General features: G+C 40.2%; 1 protein-coding gene across 4 annotated transcripts in view; it reads left to right on the top strand.

Moving 5' to 3' along the window:
• The window catches only part of LOC123999450 (cell adhesion molecule 1-like), a 443,297-nt gene extending 437,959 nt beyond the window's left edge, over positions 1-5,338 (top strand). For all 4 annotated transcript variants that reach the window (XM_046305265.1, XM_046305267.1, XM_046305266.1 and 1 more), the window contains 2 exons: positions 146-274; positions 1,133-5,338. In XM_046305265.1, coding sequence (XP_046161221.1) covers positions 146-274; positions 1,133-1,251 — 248 coding nt within the window. In that variant the 3' untranslated portion in view covers positions 1,252-5,338. The remainder of the gene's footprint in view (positions 1-145; positions 275-1,132) is intronic.
• Positions 5,339-21,686: the final 16,348 nt, after the last annotated feature.

The raw sequence follows: 21,686 nt of genomic DNA, 5'->3' as shown, positions 1-21,686 counted from the left end.
GAGTAGTTGACAATATACTTTTAAGGATTCATGTTATCATTATTTCTTTGGAGATCTTTAATCCACCAAAGTGGGTGTGATATCCTCCATTACCATGCACTGTTTATGGATTCTCTAAAAGATGTTTCTGTTACTGTACTTACAGATTCCAGAGCTGGAGAGGGAGCACCGAGAGCGGTCGACCATGCAGTCATTGGAGGAGTGGTGGCTGTGGTTGTCTTTGCCATGCTCTGTCTACTCATCATTTTGGGACGGTACTTTGCAAGACACAAAGGTGTGTGACAAACCCTTTTGTTTTCTATCTATAGAAGCACCTCTGTGGAATCACAAGGATAAAAAGTACACAGACACACTATAATTTCATGTTTTTGATTACTCAGTATCATACTAATATTGCCCTGGGCTATCAAAAGAATCCACTTCCCTCTCCCCGCTGAACACTGTTTTAGGAATTCTACCATACCGCCTGAGCCCAATCAGAGTTTTTCTATTTTATGGCAACTGTACTTTTGAAGGGGTGGTCTTTGGAGTGCAGCCCATGCTTTTGGTTTTGATTCTAAATTACTCCCTGCCCTTCTCCATGTGATCTGGGCTATCGCCTTCATTATCAGGCCCAACACTGTTGGGATGTGAATAATCCCTGTCAGAAATGAAGTTTGAAGTGGATTGCTCATTCCTACTCGTTCGGTGAACTTGGCAAGGTTCATTTTGAAGTCGTGAGTCGAGCTGAAGCAGAATCTGTATATCCATGTGCGAATCTTGAATGCCAACAGAGAGGTTTTTAACCTTTATTTAACTAGGCAAGGATTAACAAAAAATGACAAAAATAATACTTGTTTAATGGTTTACAGTGGCAAATAAATAATTGACCTACAAGAATTAAAAACTTAGCAGCTGATATATAACTTTTAAGTTACAGTTTCCGTTAGAGGTTGTGTTGGTGTGCCAACGGACATGATTATGAGTTTAATATGATTATATTTTAATAATGTATTTTATGAGATCAAATATTTGACAATTAACCTCATGGTTTGTTTTGGTTCAATGATTTGCTTCTTAATGTCAAGGAAACTTGAGTAGGAATTCAGGAGCTTAGCAATGAAGTGTCCATTTTTATCATCCCCCCCTTCAGGTACCTACTTCACGCATGAAGCTAAAGGAGCCGACGATGCAGCAGATGCAGACACAGCCATTATCAACGCAGAGGGGGGCCACAACAACTCGGACGAGAAGAAGGAGTACTACATATAGAAATCACAGGGCCCCAATACTGTCTTCTGTGGAACACCACGCTGTCTTTGGGTTGGGGGGAAGGGGGATTGCTTGGGGTTTGAGAATTGGTTGGATTAGGTTGGGTAGGTTGATTTTAGGGGTGATTGCCCGGGATTGAACAATGTATTGTCCAGTCTCTGCAGCTGAGGAGGAAAGGTTTTGTGTGTATAAGGTGAAAATATGGGGAGGGGAGGTTTTTGGTAAGGGTGGGGGGTTCAGGGGTTGCCAGAAATCACTGTAGAAGAGAGCGTCACCATGCGACACCTCCCAAAACTGCTGGTACGAATTTTGTTTAGTTCAACCATTTGCAGAAAATTCTGTGCCTTGTTCTGAATTTATTTTCTATTCATTCTTTATTTCCCCCCCATCAACATGCCCTGTTGCTCCCCACCCTCCCTCTTCCACTCTCTTCATTATCATTGTGCTGTTGGCTTTCCTATGAGGGTAAAATTACACAGCGGCTCTGTTCATCTCTCCCACTGTGTTCGCACACACGTCCTCTCCTGCATACCAAAAGCTCATAAGAACCCTATTTCCACTATACTGTGAGCAGGCCAGGTCTCAACCACCACTTTTCTTTTTTTCCAAACCTTTTGAAAGCACCAAAACACATCCAACGCTTTACGTATCATATTCGAAAAATGAATATAAGGAAAATATTATTACCCATAAATAACATTGTGCCCCCTCCCCCCTCTTCAAAACACAAACACACAGAAATATAATCTAAAGGAAGACAGTAGAGGACAATTGGTCTCGAAAACTGTCCTTGTTTTCTTTGTATCGGGGCCAATTCCTCATCACCGTGGATCACTTGTATTCCTTCCTCTGTCTCTTCAATTTGTTTTTCAAATTAGATATGCCAGCGCATTTAAAAGATTGCCACAATTTGGAATAAGGAAAGTAGAAGGCACATTATTTCACCCTCGCTATGCTGAACTTAGAGGCATTTTCAATTCATTATTTTCACCTTTTATTCTCTGTACAATGATGTTTTTGTTCTGTTCCACTGAATGGAACCGCAATCCCCCGGCAGGCATTTATTTCTTTTTTTGTGATGACATTTTTGGGTTTTACATCCTCTCTCATTCAGATTTTTGAATCTGACAAAAATAATTTGTTTTTAATGATTTCTTTGGTGTTGTACTCACCCTTTGTCTCTAAATCAAGATGACTCAGTTTAGCCAAGCTGTAATATAGTAAGGGGGGAAAACAAACTATGTAACACAGATAGGATTCATTTCAATGTGAAATGACCGGAAGACATCTCCAAACTATAATGTTGATTATCAAAGATGAATATTCTCATTATAAGAGAGATATCAATCTAGGTTGTGAGGTACTTACTGCATTAATAAAGTGATACTACCTTCATCTTGGTATATACTGAACAGGTAAATCACACATTTAGTTGTATTTTTCCAGCTTTGTGTGTAAAATTAGAACTAGAGCTGTAAAAGGGGTATAGGATTTTGAAGGAGATGGTGAAAAATAGGGTATACATAGCTTCTGAGCAAAGAACATACAATCATTGTATCTAAGACATTTTTACAAGGGATATGATTTCAAGACAAGTTCAGTAGTTCCAACAATATACAAACTATGTCCAGCCAATAAATTTACACCAATGTATTATACATAAACACGTGCCAGGAAATATTTTTTACATCCTAGTGGAATTTCATGACAGAATCATTTTGTGGTTTTTATGATTATCACAAGCTGTTTGTTGTGAGTTTTGTCACTTCATACTGTACAACACTCCTGAATGGGTGATGACAGTTGAGGAGCGTGTGGGTCACTAGGAATTACCACTGGAGACGGCCTTATGCCACTACCATCACACCTCAGCCTCTGGACTGTACATGGTCTTGTCGTGATGCAACAATTTTCATTTGCCAAAACAGTCAGTCAACACCACATTGCATGTATGTGAGTGTGCACCATTTCTCTTTTCTTTCTTTGTGAATGACCTGCCTAAGCTTTAAGATGGACCATGTAGAAAGGGCCAGTGGGGGAGAATTGGGGAATGCCAAAAGTCATTTTTTGTTATCTATTACTTTTCATTTAATTTCTACATCACCACAGTCAGCATTGCTGTTCAATGTAGTTACTGTCCTGCTGAGGTGGTTGATATGACAATGAGGTTGAAGAGGTGAAGTTGCTTTCATGTTTGATTTGACATATATTCCAAATATGATATCTTGGAAAAGGAGCTATCACTGATTTAACACTGTACCACGACGACAATGCTGTTTGTTTATCAGGACAGCGGTGGCTTCCTGACTCGTTTAAATGCTTCATTTTAGACTGTGACATCATATGAAACATTTTGGATTCCCTCTGTTGTTTAAACGGAACAAACAACAGAGAGAATGTTACCGTCGTTTAGATTGAGGTTGTGTGACTTGTATTTAACATTGAGCATTATTTCGCTTCGGTAAAAAGTGTGGTGGCTTCCATTCAAACCTGGACCTAAAAAACGTATGTTCTTACCAAGTGAACACATCTATTCACTCTCTCTGTAGGTGGAGATTTTATTAAATGTACTCACCGCTGTGTGGACTGGGTCGATATATATGTTTGTTTATGCTTTTTAACCTTTTACTTCTGTGTGTTGTGGTTTGGAATGGGGACCACTTTCAGAACCAATAGGAAACAGGAGCATATTGTGGAAAGTATGCATCTCGAGCAGAGTTGACAATAAATAAATGTTAATTTGTATGAGCACCTACTTAACACCGGTGATATGAAGACTGAAATATAATTCGATGATGGACAACTATTTGGGTGGATGTGAAAAGTCCAGAAAGGTGTAAAATGTTTTTTTTTTGTCATTTCTTTTTCCTAGGTGTTATCTGTTTTATTTTTCTCATGAAATGCCCCTTTGTGACTCAAGGTACTGTTAACTTGGTAGTCTGACCGTGTTATTTTATCAAATTACTTTTTACATTCTTTTGTTAATTCCTGTCTCAGGCGGTGGTGGGAAAAGTACCCAATTGTCATACTTTAGTAAAAATCTAAGATACCTTATTAGAAAATGACTCAAGTAAAAGTGAAAGTCATCCAGTAAAATACAACTTGAGTAAAAGTCTAAAAGTATTTGGTTTTAACTATACTTAAGTATCAAAAGTAAAAGTATGAATAATTTCAAATTCCTTAAATTAAGTAAACCAGGCGGAACCATTTTCTTGTTTTTTTTGTTTGCTGATAGCCAGGGGCATACTCCAACACATAATTTACAAACGAAGCATTTGTGTTTAGTAAGTCCGTCAGATCAGAGGCAGTAGAGATGCCAGGGATGTTCTCTTGATAAGTGTGTGAATTGGACCATCTTCCTGTCCTGCTAAGCATTCAAAATGTAACTAGTACTTTTGGGTGTCAGAGAAAATGTATGGAGTAAAAAGTACATTATTTTCTTTAGGAATATAGGGAAGTAAAATATAAATAACAAAGTAAATGATAGTTACCCAAAAAACGACTTGGTAGTACTTTAAATAATTTTTAATAAAGTACTTTACACCACTGGTCTCAGGTTCATGTGCATTGAATGGTGTGATTGCATCTCAGGTAGAATGCAAAGTCTAGGCCCCACCACAAATTAATGAAAAAAACGCTAATGATTTTAGATCAAGAGACAACTGGTGTTTTTTTTTTTTTTTTGCATTTAAGCTGTACATGTTTTATGTATTTTCTTAAATATCCAGTGCTGTATAATATGTGTTTAAGTATGACTTTGTATAGACATAGTTCATAATGTATCAGTTTGTTAAAATGACACAGGAACAGAACACAGCTGTGGCTGTGCAACTATCAATTTAAACACGTCTCATGTTTGGTTTTCCTCCCAGGACATTTGGTTGTTTATCAATTCATTGTCTTCATTGATTATTTTTTGTCTTTCTGCTGTAGGTCTACTTGGGCAATGTTAATGTGTATTAATGAAGAAAAAAGATATTCACATTCCCATACACATTTTGTATTGGTTCATTAATAGACATTTTTACAACAAAAAAAACAAGTTCTTGTCTTAATAAAAAAGAAAATATATTAATGTTCAAAGTAACTGGTGTATGTGTTGTTTTTCATTCTTCCTTATTTTATTTGTATTTTTCATGCATGAAGAGACATGTATAAAGAGACATAAAATGTGATCCTTAACATTGAAAGGCCTCAGGTTTTTCGAGCCATTACACAGTCCATTAAGCACATTTTGTGGTTTGAGGAGCATATCAAGAGCAAGCTCTGTCTCCAAACTACGGGGCCGATTCAGATTTAGGAAATGTATGCCTTTTCTATGCACTTCTCAGTAGTTGGTATTCAGAAGTACCTTATGCAGGCACATACAGTTGAAGTCGGAAGTTTACATAAACTTAGGTTGGAGTCATTAAAACTCGTTTTTCAAACACGCCACAAATTTCTTGTTAACAAACTATAGTTTTGGCAAGTCGGTTAGGGCATCTACTTTGTGCATGACACAAGTAATTTTTCCAACAATTGTTTACAGACAGATTATTTCCCTTATAAATCACTGTATCACAATTCCAGTGGGTCAGAAGTTTACATACACTAAGTTGACTGTGCCTTTAAACAGCTTGAAAAATTCCAGAAAATTCTGTCATGGCTTTAGAAGCTTCTGATAGGCTAATTGACATAATTTGAGTCAATTGGAGGTGTACCTGTGGATGTATTTCAAGGCCTACCTTCAAACCCAGTGCCTATTTGCTTGACATCATGGGAAAAGAAATCAGCCAAGACATCTGGAAAAAATTGTCAGCCTCCACAGGTCTGGTTCATCCTTGGGAGCAATTTCCACATATCTGAAGGTACCATGTTCATCTGTACAAAAAATAGTACGCAAGTATAAACACTATCATACCGCTCAGGAAGGAGACGCGTTCTGTCTCCTAGAGATGACGTACTTTGGTGCAAAAAGTGCAAATCATTCTCAGAACAACAGCAAAGGACTTTGTGAAGATGCTGGAGGAAACAGGTACAAAAGTATCTATATCCACAGTAAAACGAGTCCTATATTGACATAACCTGAAAGGCCACCATAACCACCATAAAAAAGCCAGACTACAGTTTGCAACTGCACATGGGGACAAAGATCGTACTTTTGGAGAAATGTCCTGTGGTCTGATGAAACAAAAATAGAACTGTTTGGCCATAATGACCATCGTTATGTTTGGAGGAAAAAATGGGACGCTTGCAAACCGAAGAACACCATCCCAACCATGAAGGACGGGGGTGGCAGCATCATGTTGTGCGGGTGCTTTGCTGCAGGAGGGACTGGTGCACTTCACAAAATAGATGACATCATGACGTAGGAAAATCATGTGGATATATTGAAGCAACATCTCAAGACATCTTAAAGCTTGGTAGCAAATGGGTCTTCCAAATGGACAATGACCCCAAGCATACTTCCAAAGTTGTGGCAAAATGGCTTAAGAACAACAAAGTCAAGGTATTGGATTGGCCACAAAGCCATGACCTCAATCCCACAGAAAATTTATGGGCAGACTGAAAAAGTCTGCGAACAAGGAGGCCTACAAACCTGACTCAGTTACACCAGCTCTGTCAGGATGAATGGGCCAAATTTCACCCAACTTATTGTGGGAAGCTTGTGGAAGGCTACCCAAAATGTTTGACCCAAGTTTAACAATGTAAAGGCAATACTACCAAATAATTGAGTGTATCTAAACTTCTGGCCCACTGGGAATGTGGAAGAAATAAAAGCTGAAATAAATCAGTCTCTCTACAATTATTCTGACATTTCACATTAAAATAAAGTGGTGATCCTAACTGACCTAAAACAGGGGATTGTTGATGAGAGAGGCCTGTACTTTTCATCATAGGTACACTTAAACTAGGACAGACAAAATGAGAAAAACAATCCAGAAAATCACATTGTAGGATTCTTAATGAATTTATTTGCAAATTATGGGGAAATGCAAATAGTCTGGGTAACCATTTGATTAGCTGTTCAGGAGTCTCATGGCTTGGGGAAGAAGCTGTTTAGAAGCCTCTTGGACCTAGACTTGGCGCTCCGGTACCCCTTGTCATGTGGTAGCAGAGAGAACAGTTTATGACTAGGGTGGCTGGTGTCCTTCCACTGACACCGCCTGGTATATAGGCTTGGCCCCTGTGGTGTATAAGCTTGGCCCCTGTGATGTACTGAGCTGCATGCACTACCCTCTGTAGTGCCTTGTGTTCAGAAGCCAAGCAGTTGCCATACCAGGCAGTGATGCAACCAGTCAGGATGCTCTCGAAAGTGCAGCTGTCAAACCTTTTGAGGATCTGAGGACCCATGCCAAATCTTTTCAGTCTCCTGAGGGGGAATAGGTTTTGTCATGCCCTCTTCACGACTGTCTTGCTGTGCTTGGCCCATGTTAGTTTGTTGGTGATGTGGACGCTAAAGAACTTGAAGCTCTCAAAGATGTGAGTAAGACCTATTTAAAGGTCAAACTCACATTCTGGGTTAGAGTCCCGCTCCTTGAAAGCGGCAGCTCTACCCTTTAGCTCAGTGCAAATGTTGCCTGTAATCCATGGCTTCTGGTTGGGGTATGTACGTACAGTCACTGTTGGGATGTGGTGTACTCCGCAATGCCATCGGTAGAATCCCAGAACATATTCCAGTCTGTGCTATCAAAACAGTCCTGTAGTTTAGCATCTGCTTCATCTAACAACTTTTTTAGAGACCGAGTCACTGGTGCTTCCTGCTTTAATTTTTGCTTGTACGCAGGAATCAGGAGGATAGAATTACGGTCAGATTTGCCAAATGGTGGGCGATGGAGAGCTTTGTATGCATCTCTGTGTGTGTAGTAAAGGTGGTCTAGAATTGTTTTCCCTCTGGTTGCACATTTAACATGCTGATGGAAATGAGGTAAAACTGATTTAAGGTTCCCTGGATTAATGTCCTCGGCCACTAGGAGCGCCGCCGCTGGATGAGTATTTTCCTGTTTGATTATGGAGGTATACAGCTCATTGAGTGCAGTTTTAGTACCAGCATCAGTCTGTGGTGGTATGTAGACAGCTACAAAAAAATACAGATGAAAACTCTCTAGGTAGTTAGTGTGGTCTACAGCTTATCATGAGATACTCTACCTCAGGTGAGCAAAACCTTGAGACTTCCTTAGATATTGTGCACCAGCTGTTGTTTTCATATATGCAAGGTCCCCGCCCTTGTCTTACCAGAGGCTGCTGTTCTATCCTGCTGATCGAGTGTATAACTCGCCAGCTGTATGTTCTTAATGTCGTCATTCAGCCACGACTCGGTGAAACATAAGATATTACACGCTTTCAGTTCGTCCCATTTATTTTCCAGCGATTGAACGTTAGCTAGCAGGATGGAAGGCAAAGGCAGATTAGCCACTCATCGCCTGATCCTCACAAGGCATCCTGTTCTTTTCCACGGAATCTCAGTTTCCTTCTCCAGCGAATGACGGGGATCTGGGCCTAGTCGGGTGTCTGTATTATATCCCTCCTCTCTGACTTATTGAAGAAAAACTCTTTGTCTAATCTGAGGTGAGTAATCGCAGTTCTGATGTTCAGAAGCTCTTTTCGGTCATAAGAGACTGTAGCAGCAACATTATGTTCAAAACAAGTTACGAACAACGCAAATAAAAACATAGCATGGTTGGTTGCAGTTACACTGCATAATTACTGCAGTAAAAAAACGTAGTATTTAGACACAGTATTTGCAGCCTCAGTTATACTGCACACTAACTACCGTTATACTGCAGTGTACTGCAATTATACGGCACTCTGACTTTTTTTCATAAGTTTGGAAAAACGGAATATTTGCATCTTAGAAGTAGTTTTCACATACAAACTTTATATGTCTGAACTATGCTTCCCAAAAAGAACATGGTCGCTGTGGTACGTTTATTTTGATTGCCGATTTTCTGCATTTATTAGAGTGCCATCCAACCTGGTCTCAGAGCATTTCATATTATTCTGTATGTAAATCCGAGACACTCCATTTAGTATGATACATTACGTTTCATGTGGTATGTATTCATTTGTGGATGTCCATCATCCACTTCGTATGATATGTTGCGAAAATCTTTGTAATTGTTGCATGTTCGGTTTATATTTTTGTTTAGTATGTGTATTAAAGTCCAGCTACGGGCAGGGAGCCGAATATCTGCCATTCCCTCCTGACACACAGAAAAGCAGAACCAAAAGCAGGTGGTGGGCAAAAACACGAGCAATATTGCACTGCAATTATGTTTGCTGGACTGGTAGGAGTACATTAGGTAAGAGAATTTGTTAATATTTGGTAGCATGCTGCACACTGATCAGCTGAGATAAAGACTGACTAGAGTTTCCTGATGGAATCTTGCTTTGAGCTGCTAACTCGTGGGGCATTTAAGCCCTGAACACCATCTGACAGGCAACCCTGAGAGGCAGCACTGTCTCCCAGGCTACGTGACGCCCCCAAGACCAGAGCCAATCACAGGAACATCGAGCCATTGAGACACATTCAAACAGAGGCAGAAAGCTGCAGCCTAGAGGACAAAAAGGTAATAAAGTTAGCATCCATAAATAAGGCAACTTTATACTGACATATCACTGATATTATATCAGATTGATTGTTGTAGATGAGCAATATTTTTATGTTCGTTAGCTAGCTTGCTATCCGGGATGGCAGCAAGCTAATTTGGCTAGCTAGTCTTGTGCGCTAGCTAGCTAGTAAGCTAGGTTGTCTTGTTAGCTAGCTAGTTATCTGTGTTGGTTGTTAGCTTTCATACCTGATATGTGTAGAATTATAAGGGACACTTCATGTTTTGTGGGTAACATTTACATTTAGAGCTCCATTCCTGACAGGCTGATCAGATTAGCTTTCAGCCTCAGAGCTTGATCAGATTCAATAGCAGCCTCAGAGTCTGATAAGTCAGGATGCTCCCGTGTAGGCTGTTTCATGAGCAATGCTCCTTGCAGGCATATTAGCAGTCAAAGTACCTTATAGGCTGATGCATATGATCCATTTGGTGTGCGCTATTCCTGCCAGGCTGATGATATTCAATAGTAGCCTCAGATGCTCAGTATGTCAGGATGCTGCCATTCATGGTTCCATGTTGACTCAATTAACCCCTTCCCTCCTCTCTGCCAGCTCCCTGTGCCACTCCAGACTAGCCAGGTCTCTAGGCAGCATGCATGTGGTGGCCAATGACAGAGAGCCAGTGTGCTGTGAGCCATAGAGACATTGCCAACAACACAGTCAACGCTGGCATCACAGACAGCACAAGCAACCTGTCCAACCTAAACTTGCTGCAGGCCCCTCAGAAGGCACACCCACCTATAGCCCCACTTCAACCCCTTTCTCTGGGCTCAACCTCACGCTCTCCTACTCTGTGGGTCCCCCACAAACCAAGGGGTCTACCTGAGTTTTTGCAATCACATAAGCAAACACCTTCTATATCTGCTAGGCTTCCAACACTTCCAAGCTCTCTTCAACAATCAAGCTCAAACACTTGAACAGTCTCCAGCTCTTTACCCTCCCTATGGTTCCTTGCATGTTCTATTGGAGTGGATTATTCAGGAGTATATCTGGCTACAGCTTCTCTCGACTACTGCTCACACCGTGTCTCCTTGCTTTCAGTCACCGGCAACCTGTCACTGGCCGTTTGTTATTCTGCTGACATAAATCACTGTTCTACAAGAGGAATCACATATCCCTTTACTTTTTCTTTCCACCATATTTTTTCTCTTTAAAATGTATCTCTAACAGATGCACTGTGTCCAGAGGACTGAAAACTTTATGTTCATTACAATCTATGGGCTTTACCAGACTATGGCATCTAGTTCCCTTCTCTCTCTCCTTTCATTATGTCTCACTTCTTTGTTCTATGCTGTTGTGTTTGTGTGCAAGATTTGTCTCCACTCAGCCTCTTCTCTTCTCTGCCCACGTCCTTTATTAAAGAGGAATTTCACCCTGGGAGAATCTGGGCTTGTTTTCATCATGTCCTAGGCATTTCTAGGTCAGTGAGATGTGTTTCACACATAATTGCCGAAGAGGAAGGCAGGTCTGTGCTTCGCCCGCTGAATGATACACCCTATGATGGCTTCCGGTATATTGATGAGGGACGAGATCTGAAAATAAATGTAGTCTTGACTTGTGGCATCTTACGAAGGCTCTATGTTATACTGTTCGCACTCTACATTTTTGTGCGTGCAGATATGGTTGTTTTTGTGCGATAGAGCGTGGTGGTTAATTTATTTTCAAACGAGGAGAGACAAACTTATCACACAAGTCAGAGTCATACTTAAACTAAATCTTTATTCACTTAATAATAAGGGAGCAGGTCAATACAACACACATATATAAAGTGAATTGATTGAGTGCTCTACGATAATGATGGCTGGTCAACAATTCACTCTTAGGTGATTCGTTGAGAGCTCCGAGACAAAGGTACACAGGTATTTTATAGCCATGATACACTCCCTTCAGCCTACATGACAAACAACAGATGTATGGAATGGGTCTCACGGTTAAGATTTGTATGAAAGATACTTTTAATTCACAGCAGACAGTATCTGCTGTAAAAACTGTTGTCATCGTGTAGAGACCCTGGAGTCGGTCTTGGAACACGGTCTTGTTAGGTTTATCCCCCAAAGCATCATACATCTTAAGCCCCCCCCCCCGAGGCCCACTTTCAGTTCACACAAACACAGTAGAGTTATAAGAACCCTCTATTCTGTTGCGCAAAACAACCATTTGATGCAATAACAGTGTTATAACATAATACTGTAATTTCTAAAACATTCCCCCATTTTGAGAGTCCACTCAACTTAAAATAAAATTACAAGATTTATGAACATTAATTCACATGTAGGAAATGCATACATTCTTCATAAAACAAGAAGCATAAAAGCAATAATTCATTGCATGGTTTCCTGCATGTGACCGGCTGCTATAGCACGGTCTCAGCCTCCTCCCAGGAAATATAGCACTCTCCCATTTCAACCTCTAACACATATTCTAAGCATTCTACCAATTTGTCTGGGGAGGTCATGATACACAGTCACCTGCACAAACCCACGAAGAAAATGAAAAGATGCATACAGTTTACACGATTCAAGGCTATATCTTCATAGACAGTGAAAAGGAAATATTTCATGCTCAATGCTGTTCATGTCACAATGGAGTTTAATAAAATAACATTTAGTCATTTAGCACACTCCAATGGATCAGCATGGTGGAAATAACTATTTCCATCCCAGAAACTAAAATTGGCATACCTTGTTGGTCAAATCCAGGGAGTGACTCCTGGTTTAAGTAAAATGTATTGTTTTGGTACCTAATGAACATGTCCCAGGACAGTCATGATTCCACTATGTATAAGGCAAAGCTTATAGATCAAATAGATTGGGATCAGTTTAACTTTCCGGATCAGAGTTCACCTTCTCCATTCACCAGGGCATGCTGAGAATAGTGTCAACATCTTCAGTTCAAAACAGCAATCAAAACAATCAATCCATAATACATGAATTGCTTCACTCATATAGTTATCAACACACTAAACTCAAATCAATCCTTCAGTTTTAAAAATCATTCAGTTTCCACATCATAATCAAACCCCAATTAATTATCAAACCCAAGTGTAGAGTGATATTGCTCAGTGATTCACATTGGTCCTATCACTCAAAGGCAAAACCTCTAAATTTAACACACACCGACATTGGCAGGTTGTACAGTGGCAAGAAAAAGTGTGAACCCTGTGGAATTACCTGGATTTCTGCGTAAATTGGTCATCAAATGTGATCTGATCTTCATCTAAGTCACAACAATAGACAAACATCACGAACTAATAACACACAAATTATATAATTTTTCTTGACTTTATTGAATGCATCATGTAAACATTCACAGTGAAGGTTGGAAAATGTATGTGAACCCCTAGGCCAATGACTTCTCCAAAACCTAATTGGAGTCAGGAGTCAGCTCACCTTGAGTCCAATCAATGAGACAAGATTGGAGATGTTTGTTAGAGCAGCCCTGCCCTATAAAAAACACTCACAAAATTTGAGTTTGCTATTCACAAGAGGCATTTCCTGATGTGAACCATGCCTTGAACAAAAGAGATCCCAGAAGACCTAATATTAAGAATTGATGACTTGCATAAAGGTTGAAATGGTTACAAAAGTATCTCTAAAAGCCTTGATGCCCATCAGTCCACGGCAAGACAAATGGTCTATTAATGGAGAAAGTTCAGCATTGTTGCTACTCTCCCTAGGAGTGGCCGTCCTGCAAAGATGACTGCAAGAGCACAGTGCAGAATGCTCAATGAGGTTAAGAAGAATCCTAGAGTGTCAGCTAAAGACTTACAGAAATCTCTGGAACATGCTAACATCTCTGTTGACAAGTCTACAATATGTAAAACACTAAACAAGAATGGTGTTCATTGGAGGACACCACGGCAGAAGCCACTGCTGTCCAAAACAATCATTGCTGCATGTCTGATGTTTGCAAAAATGCACCTGGATGTTCCACAGCGCTACTGGCAAAATATTCTGTGGACAGATGAAACTACAGTTGAGTTGTTTGAAAGGAACACACAACACTACATATGGAGAAAAATTGAAGCTTAACAGAAGTTGGGTGGTGCACCAGGACAACGACCCAAAGCACAGAAGTAAATCAACAACAGAATGGCTTCAACAGAAGAAAATACGCCTTCTGGAGTGTCCCGGTCAGAGTCCTGACCTCAACCCGATTGAGATACTGTTGCATGACCTCAAGAGATAAGTTCACACCAGACATCGCAAGAATATTGCTGAACTGAAACAGTTTTGTAAAGAGGAATGGTCCAAAATTCCTCCTGATTGTTGTGCAGGTCTTAATCCAGAACTACAGAAAACATTTGGTTGAGGTTATTGCTGCCAAAGGAGGGTCGACCAGTTATTAAATCCAAGGGTACAGATACTTTTTTCACCCGGCACTGTGAATGTTTACATGGTGAGTTAATTAAATAAAGACATGAAAACATATAATTGTTTGTGTGCTATTAGTTTATGCAGATTGTGTTTGTCTATTGTTGTGACCTAGATGAAGTTCAGATCACATACTTTTTCCTGTCACTGTACATTTATATTAACATACAGTATAGTTATCCTATAATTCTAATATTAACTTTCTTATCACGATTATATTTACAGATCAGTATCTTCTTCATTGTCTTCAGATAGCTTTACAGTTCAAAGTGGATGGCCCATGATAATGTCCCAATTTCAATATCTCACACCTGAGCCGCCACCACCTTTCCCACCCATTATGTCTTGTCCAATCGTCAGCCAGTATATCAGCAAAATAAGAGAAGTTTGGAACAGATCTCTCCCCATGCTCACTCCACGTGGACTCTTCTAACACTCCTGTGAGAAAATACATGAGAGAAAAGCAGTTGATAGCTTAGATGGGATGCTGCACACTGGTTGCCGGCTCGGACTCAGGTCCCTCGGTAGAAGTGGTGCAGAAAGGGCCATATTGAACGCCTTTGTTGCTATTCTTCAGCCAGTTAGAGGGGGTTTTGATGTACACACACTGTTCGGTCCAATTATCTCTTCCATGCATTAAGACACCGACTTACGTCACTTTTCACGATAACCTCAAGAGAGGACAGATCAGAACAGAGTTGTTGAGCGTGTTATCAATTTAATGCCACCTGAGTCAGCTCTCCGTATTCGTCCTGTGGAGCGTGCTATCAGTCTGGTAAAATCTGCGCCGGCTCCACGCACTAGGTCTCCAGTACGCCTTCTCAGCCCTGTACGTCCTGTGCCAGCTCTCCAAACTCGCCTTGAGGAGCATGTCATTGGTCCGGTACCATTTGTGCCGGCTCTACGCACCAGGTCTCCAGTGCGCCTCCACAGCCCAGTACGACCTGTGCCAGCTCCACGCACTGGGCCTCCAGTACGCCTGCCCAGTCCGGTGCATCCTGTGTCTCCTCATCGCACTCGCCCTGAAGTGCGTGTCCCCAGTCCAGTTCCACCTGTGCCGGCTCCACGCACTAGGCCTCCAGTGCATATTCCAGATAAACTTAAGACAGCCTACCCTTAGTCAAAGGTAATGCCCTCTCCTTCTTCCCATTGGTGCAAATTACAAATATGGCTAAGAACTATAAACTTCATCATAATTATCAATATTACAAATTACCTTCAAATCAGTATTACAAATGACCTTAAATTCATTATCCAAATGGATTTCCAGTGAGAGTGATCAAACCACACTGGAAAGTCAGGAGAGGTCAGAGGTCATACAAACCCTTCAAATAAGTGTTTCTCATATATATATATATATATATATATATATATATATATATATATATATATATATATATATATATATATATATATATATATGTTTCCAGTACATGTCTTATCAAAACAATTCACGTGTTCAATTAAAACATAGAAAATGTGTGCCCCTTTAAGATATCTTGGCATGAAGACAAATGCAAAACTCACGAAACCCAAATGAAATAGAACACTCACAATAAATCAAACAGTATTTTAAAAACACCAACAAATAGTCAAAACAAGTGTGTTGTGTGTGTGTGTGGGTATTTGCAAACAATTTCATTAGGATTCACTATACTAGTATCATAATCAGTAACCTAAAGGTCCCATTGTACTCCCTCAAATCATGAATCATTTGTTTTAATGTACCCCAACGTTTATGTGCGCTTAATATAGCATGTGCTAGCCTTAGACTCAGCAAAATGTATCTCGCAACTGAGTCACTCCCATTTTATATTATATGACTGGTCTCGCTTCTCCATAACCATATACCATTATCCTGGTATTGTTTCTAAATATAATACTTTTATTTTCTGTCGCAAATGTAGTCAATTTCTCAGCTTAAGGAATCAGTGATATTTGATCCCAGGCATCTATGTAAAAGTTGCTCGAGACGTGGTCTCCTACATCTCCATTAACATACATACTGTAGGGGACTTTCAATAGTCATGGAAGGAAGAATCCTACTCAAAACACATCAGATAATAGTGTTTGGACACCTGAAATAAACAGTAAACAAACCCGTAACCTATTTCCAGTGATCTAATCATTTCAACCTGTTGCATTAATTTAGTAAAAATATAAACCTGTTATTTAACAAACCTAGAACCTTCAAAAAGTTAGTGCTGTCTCATCAGCGTAATAGTCAAACTAACTGTTGCCCAGTCTTAGCTATGATGTGGGCGTGCCCCAAGGGTCTACTGTTCAGCCTGTACATTAACGATCTGCCTTCTGTCTGTACTGGGTCTGAAGTTCAAATGTATGCAGATGATACAGTGATATATGTGCATGCAAAGAGCAAACAACAAGCTGCACGAGAACTCACTACTGTAATGGTTCAGGTTGCAAAGTGGCTCAGTGACTCGTGTTTGCATCTCAATGTGAAAAAAGCAGTCTAAATGTTCTTCACAAAGAGGACAACTGATGCCACTGAGCCAGGTGTCTATGTGTCAGGGGAGAAGCTCCAGGTGGTAACCGATTTTGAGTACCTTGGCATCATACTTGATTCCAAACTTTCATTTAAAAAACAGGTGAAAAAGGTAACTCAAATAAACCAAATTCAACCTAGCTAATTACTGATTTATTACGAAATTGTTTGACTACAGAGGTAGAAAAACTGTACTTCAAATCTATGATTCTTCCCCACTTAGCATACTGCTTGACTAGTTGGGCCCGAGCTTGATGTACAATATTAAAGCTCATTCAGAATGTCTACAAACAGGCTCTCAATGTGCTTGATAGGAAGCCCAATAGACATATCCACTGTTTCATCCTCAGAAAGCATGAGCTCCTGATTTGAAAAAAAAGATTGTGCAATACACCGCCGCATGTCTTGTAATTAAGGTCCTTAATGGCCTGGCTCCCCCTCCACTCAGTACTTTTGTTAAACAGAAAACCCAAACCTATGGCAGCAGATCCACAAGGTATGCCATGAGAGGGGACTGTTCCCCTTAAGGAAAAGCAACTTCGGTCAATCTACTTTCTCTGTGAGAGCTTCCCATGTCTGGAATACCCTGCCATCAGACACACACAACTGTACCACCTATCACATCTCCACAAAAAACATGAAGACATGGCTAAAGGCCAATCAGACTTGTGAACATAATCCCTAGCTGTGTATTGTCACTTTCCATGTTGTTTGTAGCTTGTGAGGTGTTGAAGCACTTTGTTGCTTTTATGTATTTTGTCTTGTTGCTTTTTGTGCTACTTCTCTGTGATTGTCTGAATTGTTATTGTAATTGTTTTTAGTAACCTGCCCAGGGATTGCGTTCAAAAATTAACCGGCTGGCTAAAACCGGCACTTTACTGAAACGTTGATTAATGTGCATTGTCCCTGTAAACATAAAAATAAACTCAAACTGCAATCCACTTCAATGATCGGACACTGTTCCACGTAATGGAAACGGATTATATCATTAGAATACCTTAACTTCCTGGTCAAATTCACTGGTGTTACCTAAACCATAAAACCCAGAAACAGTCATCAGAAATTATCAAAGAACGTTTCCGATTAATCTTTTCAGACCTCTACAGCAAATGTTCCACTACATCCCTTACAGCCCGATATAGCCCAGTGAGCACTACTCGCTTTCACCAGCAGACTAAAATATGGAAACTCTTCTATTCTTACCAGTAAGAAAAATATATATAACCTATTCCCAACAACATTCTGCGCTTAACTCTATTGTAAAGTTAAAAACAAACTTGACAACTGTCTCATCTGTTTCGGCTTCCCACTAAAGAAATGTCCTAGACTTTAAAAGTAACATGTAATGCACCACATTTATAAAACACATCAGTCAATCCATAAGGAAAATACACATTTCGGAATAACAGAGCCGTTTCCTGCCCACAACTTCAGTTCATTGCAGTTGTATCCTGCGATAAGTAATACCCATGTTTAGATACCAATTATGATCATCTATCGCAATAACCTATCCACTATTATTAGAATTCATTATACCGTTGAAGTCGGAAGTTTACAAAACTTAGGTTGGAGTCATTAAAACTTGTTTTTCAACCACTTCACAATTTGTAAGTCGCTCTGGATAAGAGCGTCTGCTAAATGACTTAAATGTAAATGTAAATGTAAATGTCTTGTTAAAGAACTATAGTTTTGGCAAGTAGGTTAGGACATCTACTGTGTGCATAACACAAGTAATTTTCCAACAATTGTTTCAGACAGATTATTTCACTTATAATTCACTGTATCACAATTCCAGTGGGTCAGAAGTTTACGCACACTAAGTTGACTGTGCCTTTAAACAGCTTGGAAAATTCCATAAAATGATGTCATGGCTTTAGAAGCTTCTGATAGGCTAATTGACATCATTTGAGTCAATTGGAGGTGTACCTGTGGATGTATTTCAAGGCCTACCTTCAAACTCAGTGCCTCTTTGCTTGACATCATGGGAAAATCAAAAGAAATCAGCCAAGACATCAGAAAATATATTGTAGACCTCCTGGTTCATCCTTGGGAGCAATTTCCAAATGCCTGAAGGTACCACGTGTATCTGTACAAACAATAGTACACAAGTATAACACCATGGGACCACGCAGCCCTCACACCGCTCAGGAAGGAGACGCGTTCTGTCTCCTTCCTGCGAAGTGCAAATCAATTCCAGAACAACAGCAGAGGAGCTTGTGAAGATGCTGCAGGAAAACGGTACAAAATGATTTATATCCACAGTAAAACAAGTCCAATATGGACATAACCTGAAAGGCCGCTTAGCAAGGAAGAAGCCACTGCTCCAAAACCACCATAAAAAAAGACAGACTACGGTTTGCAACTGCACATGGGGACAAAGATTGTATTTTGTGGAGAAATGTCCTCTGGTCTGATGAAACAAAAATAGAACTGTTTGGCCATAATGACCATTGTTATGTTTGGAGGAAAAAGAGGGGGAGGCTTGCAAGCCGAAGAACACCATCTCAACTGTGTAGCACGAGGGTGACAGCATCATGTTGTGGGGGTGCTTTGCTTGCAGGAGGGACTGGTGCACTTCACAAAATAGATGGCATCATGACATAGGAAAATTATGTGGATATATTGAAGCAACATCTCAGGACATCAGTCAGGAAGTTAAAGCTTGGTCGCAAATGGATCTTCCAAATGGACAATGACCCCAAGCATACTTCCAAAGTTATGGCAAAATGGCTTAAGGACAACAAAGTCAAGTTATTGGATTGGAGTGGCCATCACAAAGCCCTGACCTCAAACCCATAGAAAATTTGTGGGCAGAACTGAAAAAGCGTGTGCGAGCAAGGAGGCCTACAAACCTGACACAGTTACACCAGCTCTGTCAGGAGGAGTGGGCCAAAATTCACACAACTTGTTGTGGGAAGCTTGTGGAAGGCTACCCGAAATGTTTGACCCAAGTTAACCAATTTAAAATCAATGCTACAAAATACTAATTTAGTGTATGTAAACTTCTGACCCACTGGGATTGTGATGAAAGAAATAAAAGCTGAAATAAATCATTCTCTCTACTATTATTCTGACATTTCACATTCTTAAAATAAAGTGGTGATCCTAACTGACCACTAATACAGGGAATTCTTACTAGGATTAAGTGTCAGGAATTGTGAAAAACTGAGTTTAAATGTATTTGGCTGTATGTAAACTTCCGGTGTAAGGTGTATGTAAACTTCCGACTTCAACTGTATAACAATTTTATAACATTGCATAGTATTTATCTACTAATTATTATTTATCTCAGGCTCACACAGAGCCTTCATGATCACCCACACAGGATTCATCAAATGCTCACATAGAAAATGACTAAATAACCATCATGTCACCTGTGCTCCCTTTCCGGCCTCTAGGTCACCAGGCTGCTCGTTATGGAGCACACCTGTCACCATCATTACTGCGCGTTATCAGACTCACCTGGACTCCATTATTTCCCTGATTTCCTTCCCTATATATGTCACTCCCCTTGGTTCCTTCCCCAGGCAATATTGTTTCTGTTCCTGTGTCATGTCTGTGTGTTGTTTGTATGTCTTAGTTTGTGTTATGTGTTCATTTATTAAAACACTCACTCCCTGAACTTGCTTCCCGACTCTCAGCGCACATTGTTACACATCCACACAGGATTGATTAATGTCCACACAGAACATCATTGAAAGATTACCCATACAGAATGCTTCTACAAGGATTACCTATACAATCTATATAAACAGGGAATCCCATAACATTATCAAAATATTACCTAATTAGTGGTCCCAAAACACTCACACAAGAGTAACACAGGGCATACCTGGCTAGCACATTTAAAATTGGATCATTGGATTTCACCACTTCTGAGGATTACTTAGACACTTTTCAGAACAAGGTTTTTTTTCTCGAATAGGGCTTCACCAAATACTTTGTTTCACATACAAACCACAGTCACCCTGGCCCCTCACCCCTTCAGACCGCACCAATTCCCACTGTGATCAATTCAGTGTCAGGACAGTTCTAAGTTGCCTGCAACCGACCAATGATAGTCGACTCAATGACACCTAACTCTCAGATCATCCTCCACTCGGCCCTGTTTACGCCTCCAAGGTGCCCCCTCACACAGGAAAACACACCCAGAGCCTACGTAACAGAGGCTTTTCTCAAAAACTCGACATTACGTGCTTCGCTCACCTCTTTCTTTTGTAAAACTATGTTCGTGATGTGATATCCACTCAGCTCGCTGCCTGTCAGATCAAAGGTGGGTCCATCTGCTCTTTTCCCGAAATCTGGTCTCCCTGAGATCCAAAGTTTGAGGGATCCCTCGTGCACAATTTACTCAGGTCGTCAGGAGCGGCGGTCACCAAGTGAAGATTCACATCCCATCCTCGTTTATTTACTATCAAATGAGTAGAGCCAAACTTATCACACAAGTCAGAGTCATACTTAAACTAAAAATCTTTATTCACTTATTAATAAGGGAGCAGGTCAACACACAAAGTGAATCGATTGAGTGCTCTACGATAATGATGGCTGGTCGACAATTCACTCTTAGGTGATTCGTTGAGAGCTCTGAGACAAAGGTACAACGTTTTTTATAGCCAAGATACACTCCCTTCAATCTATATGACAAACAACAGATGTATGGAATGGGTTACAAGGTTAAGATTTGTATGTATTTTGTACTGTCTGCTGTGAATTACAAGTGTCTGCTGTAAAAACTGTTCTCATTGTGTAGAGACCAGGGTCTGACCCTGGAGTCATCTCCCTCTGGTACTCTATAGAACAGAAACACCAACTCATGCTATGGAACGAGGTCTTGTTAGGTTTATCACCCAAAGCATCGTAAATCTTCTGTCAGCATTAAGCCCCCCAAAGGCCCACTTTCATTTTTTTTGTTTACTAGGTTGGGTAGATAGATAAACAACTAAAACGAGAAGAGATTTTATAATATGAG

The sequence above is a fragment of the Oncorhynchus gorbuscha genome, linkage group LG16 (assembly GCF_021184085.1).
Source record: "Oncorhynchus gorbuscha isolate QuinsamMale2020 ecotype Even-year linkage group LG16, OgorEven_v1.0, whole genome shotgun sequence".
NCBI classification, from domain to species: domain Eukaryota; kingdom Metazoa; phylum Chordata; class Actinopteri; order Salmoniformes; family Salmonidae; genus Oncorhynchus; species Oncorhynchus gorbuscha.
The sequence above is the reverse complement of the archived record's forward strand: the minus strand, read 5'-3'. Positions and strand labels throughout refer to the sequence as shown.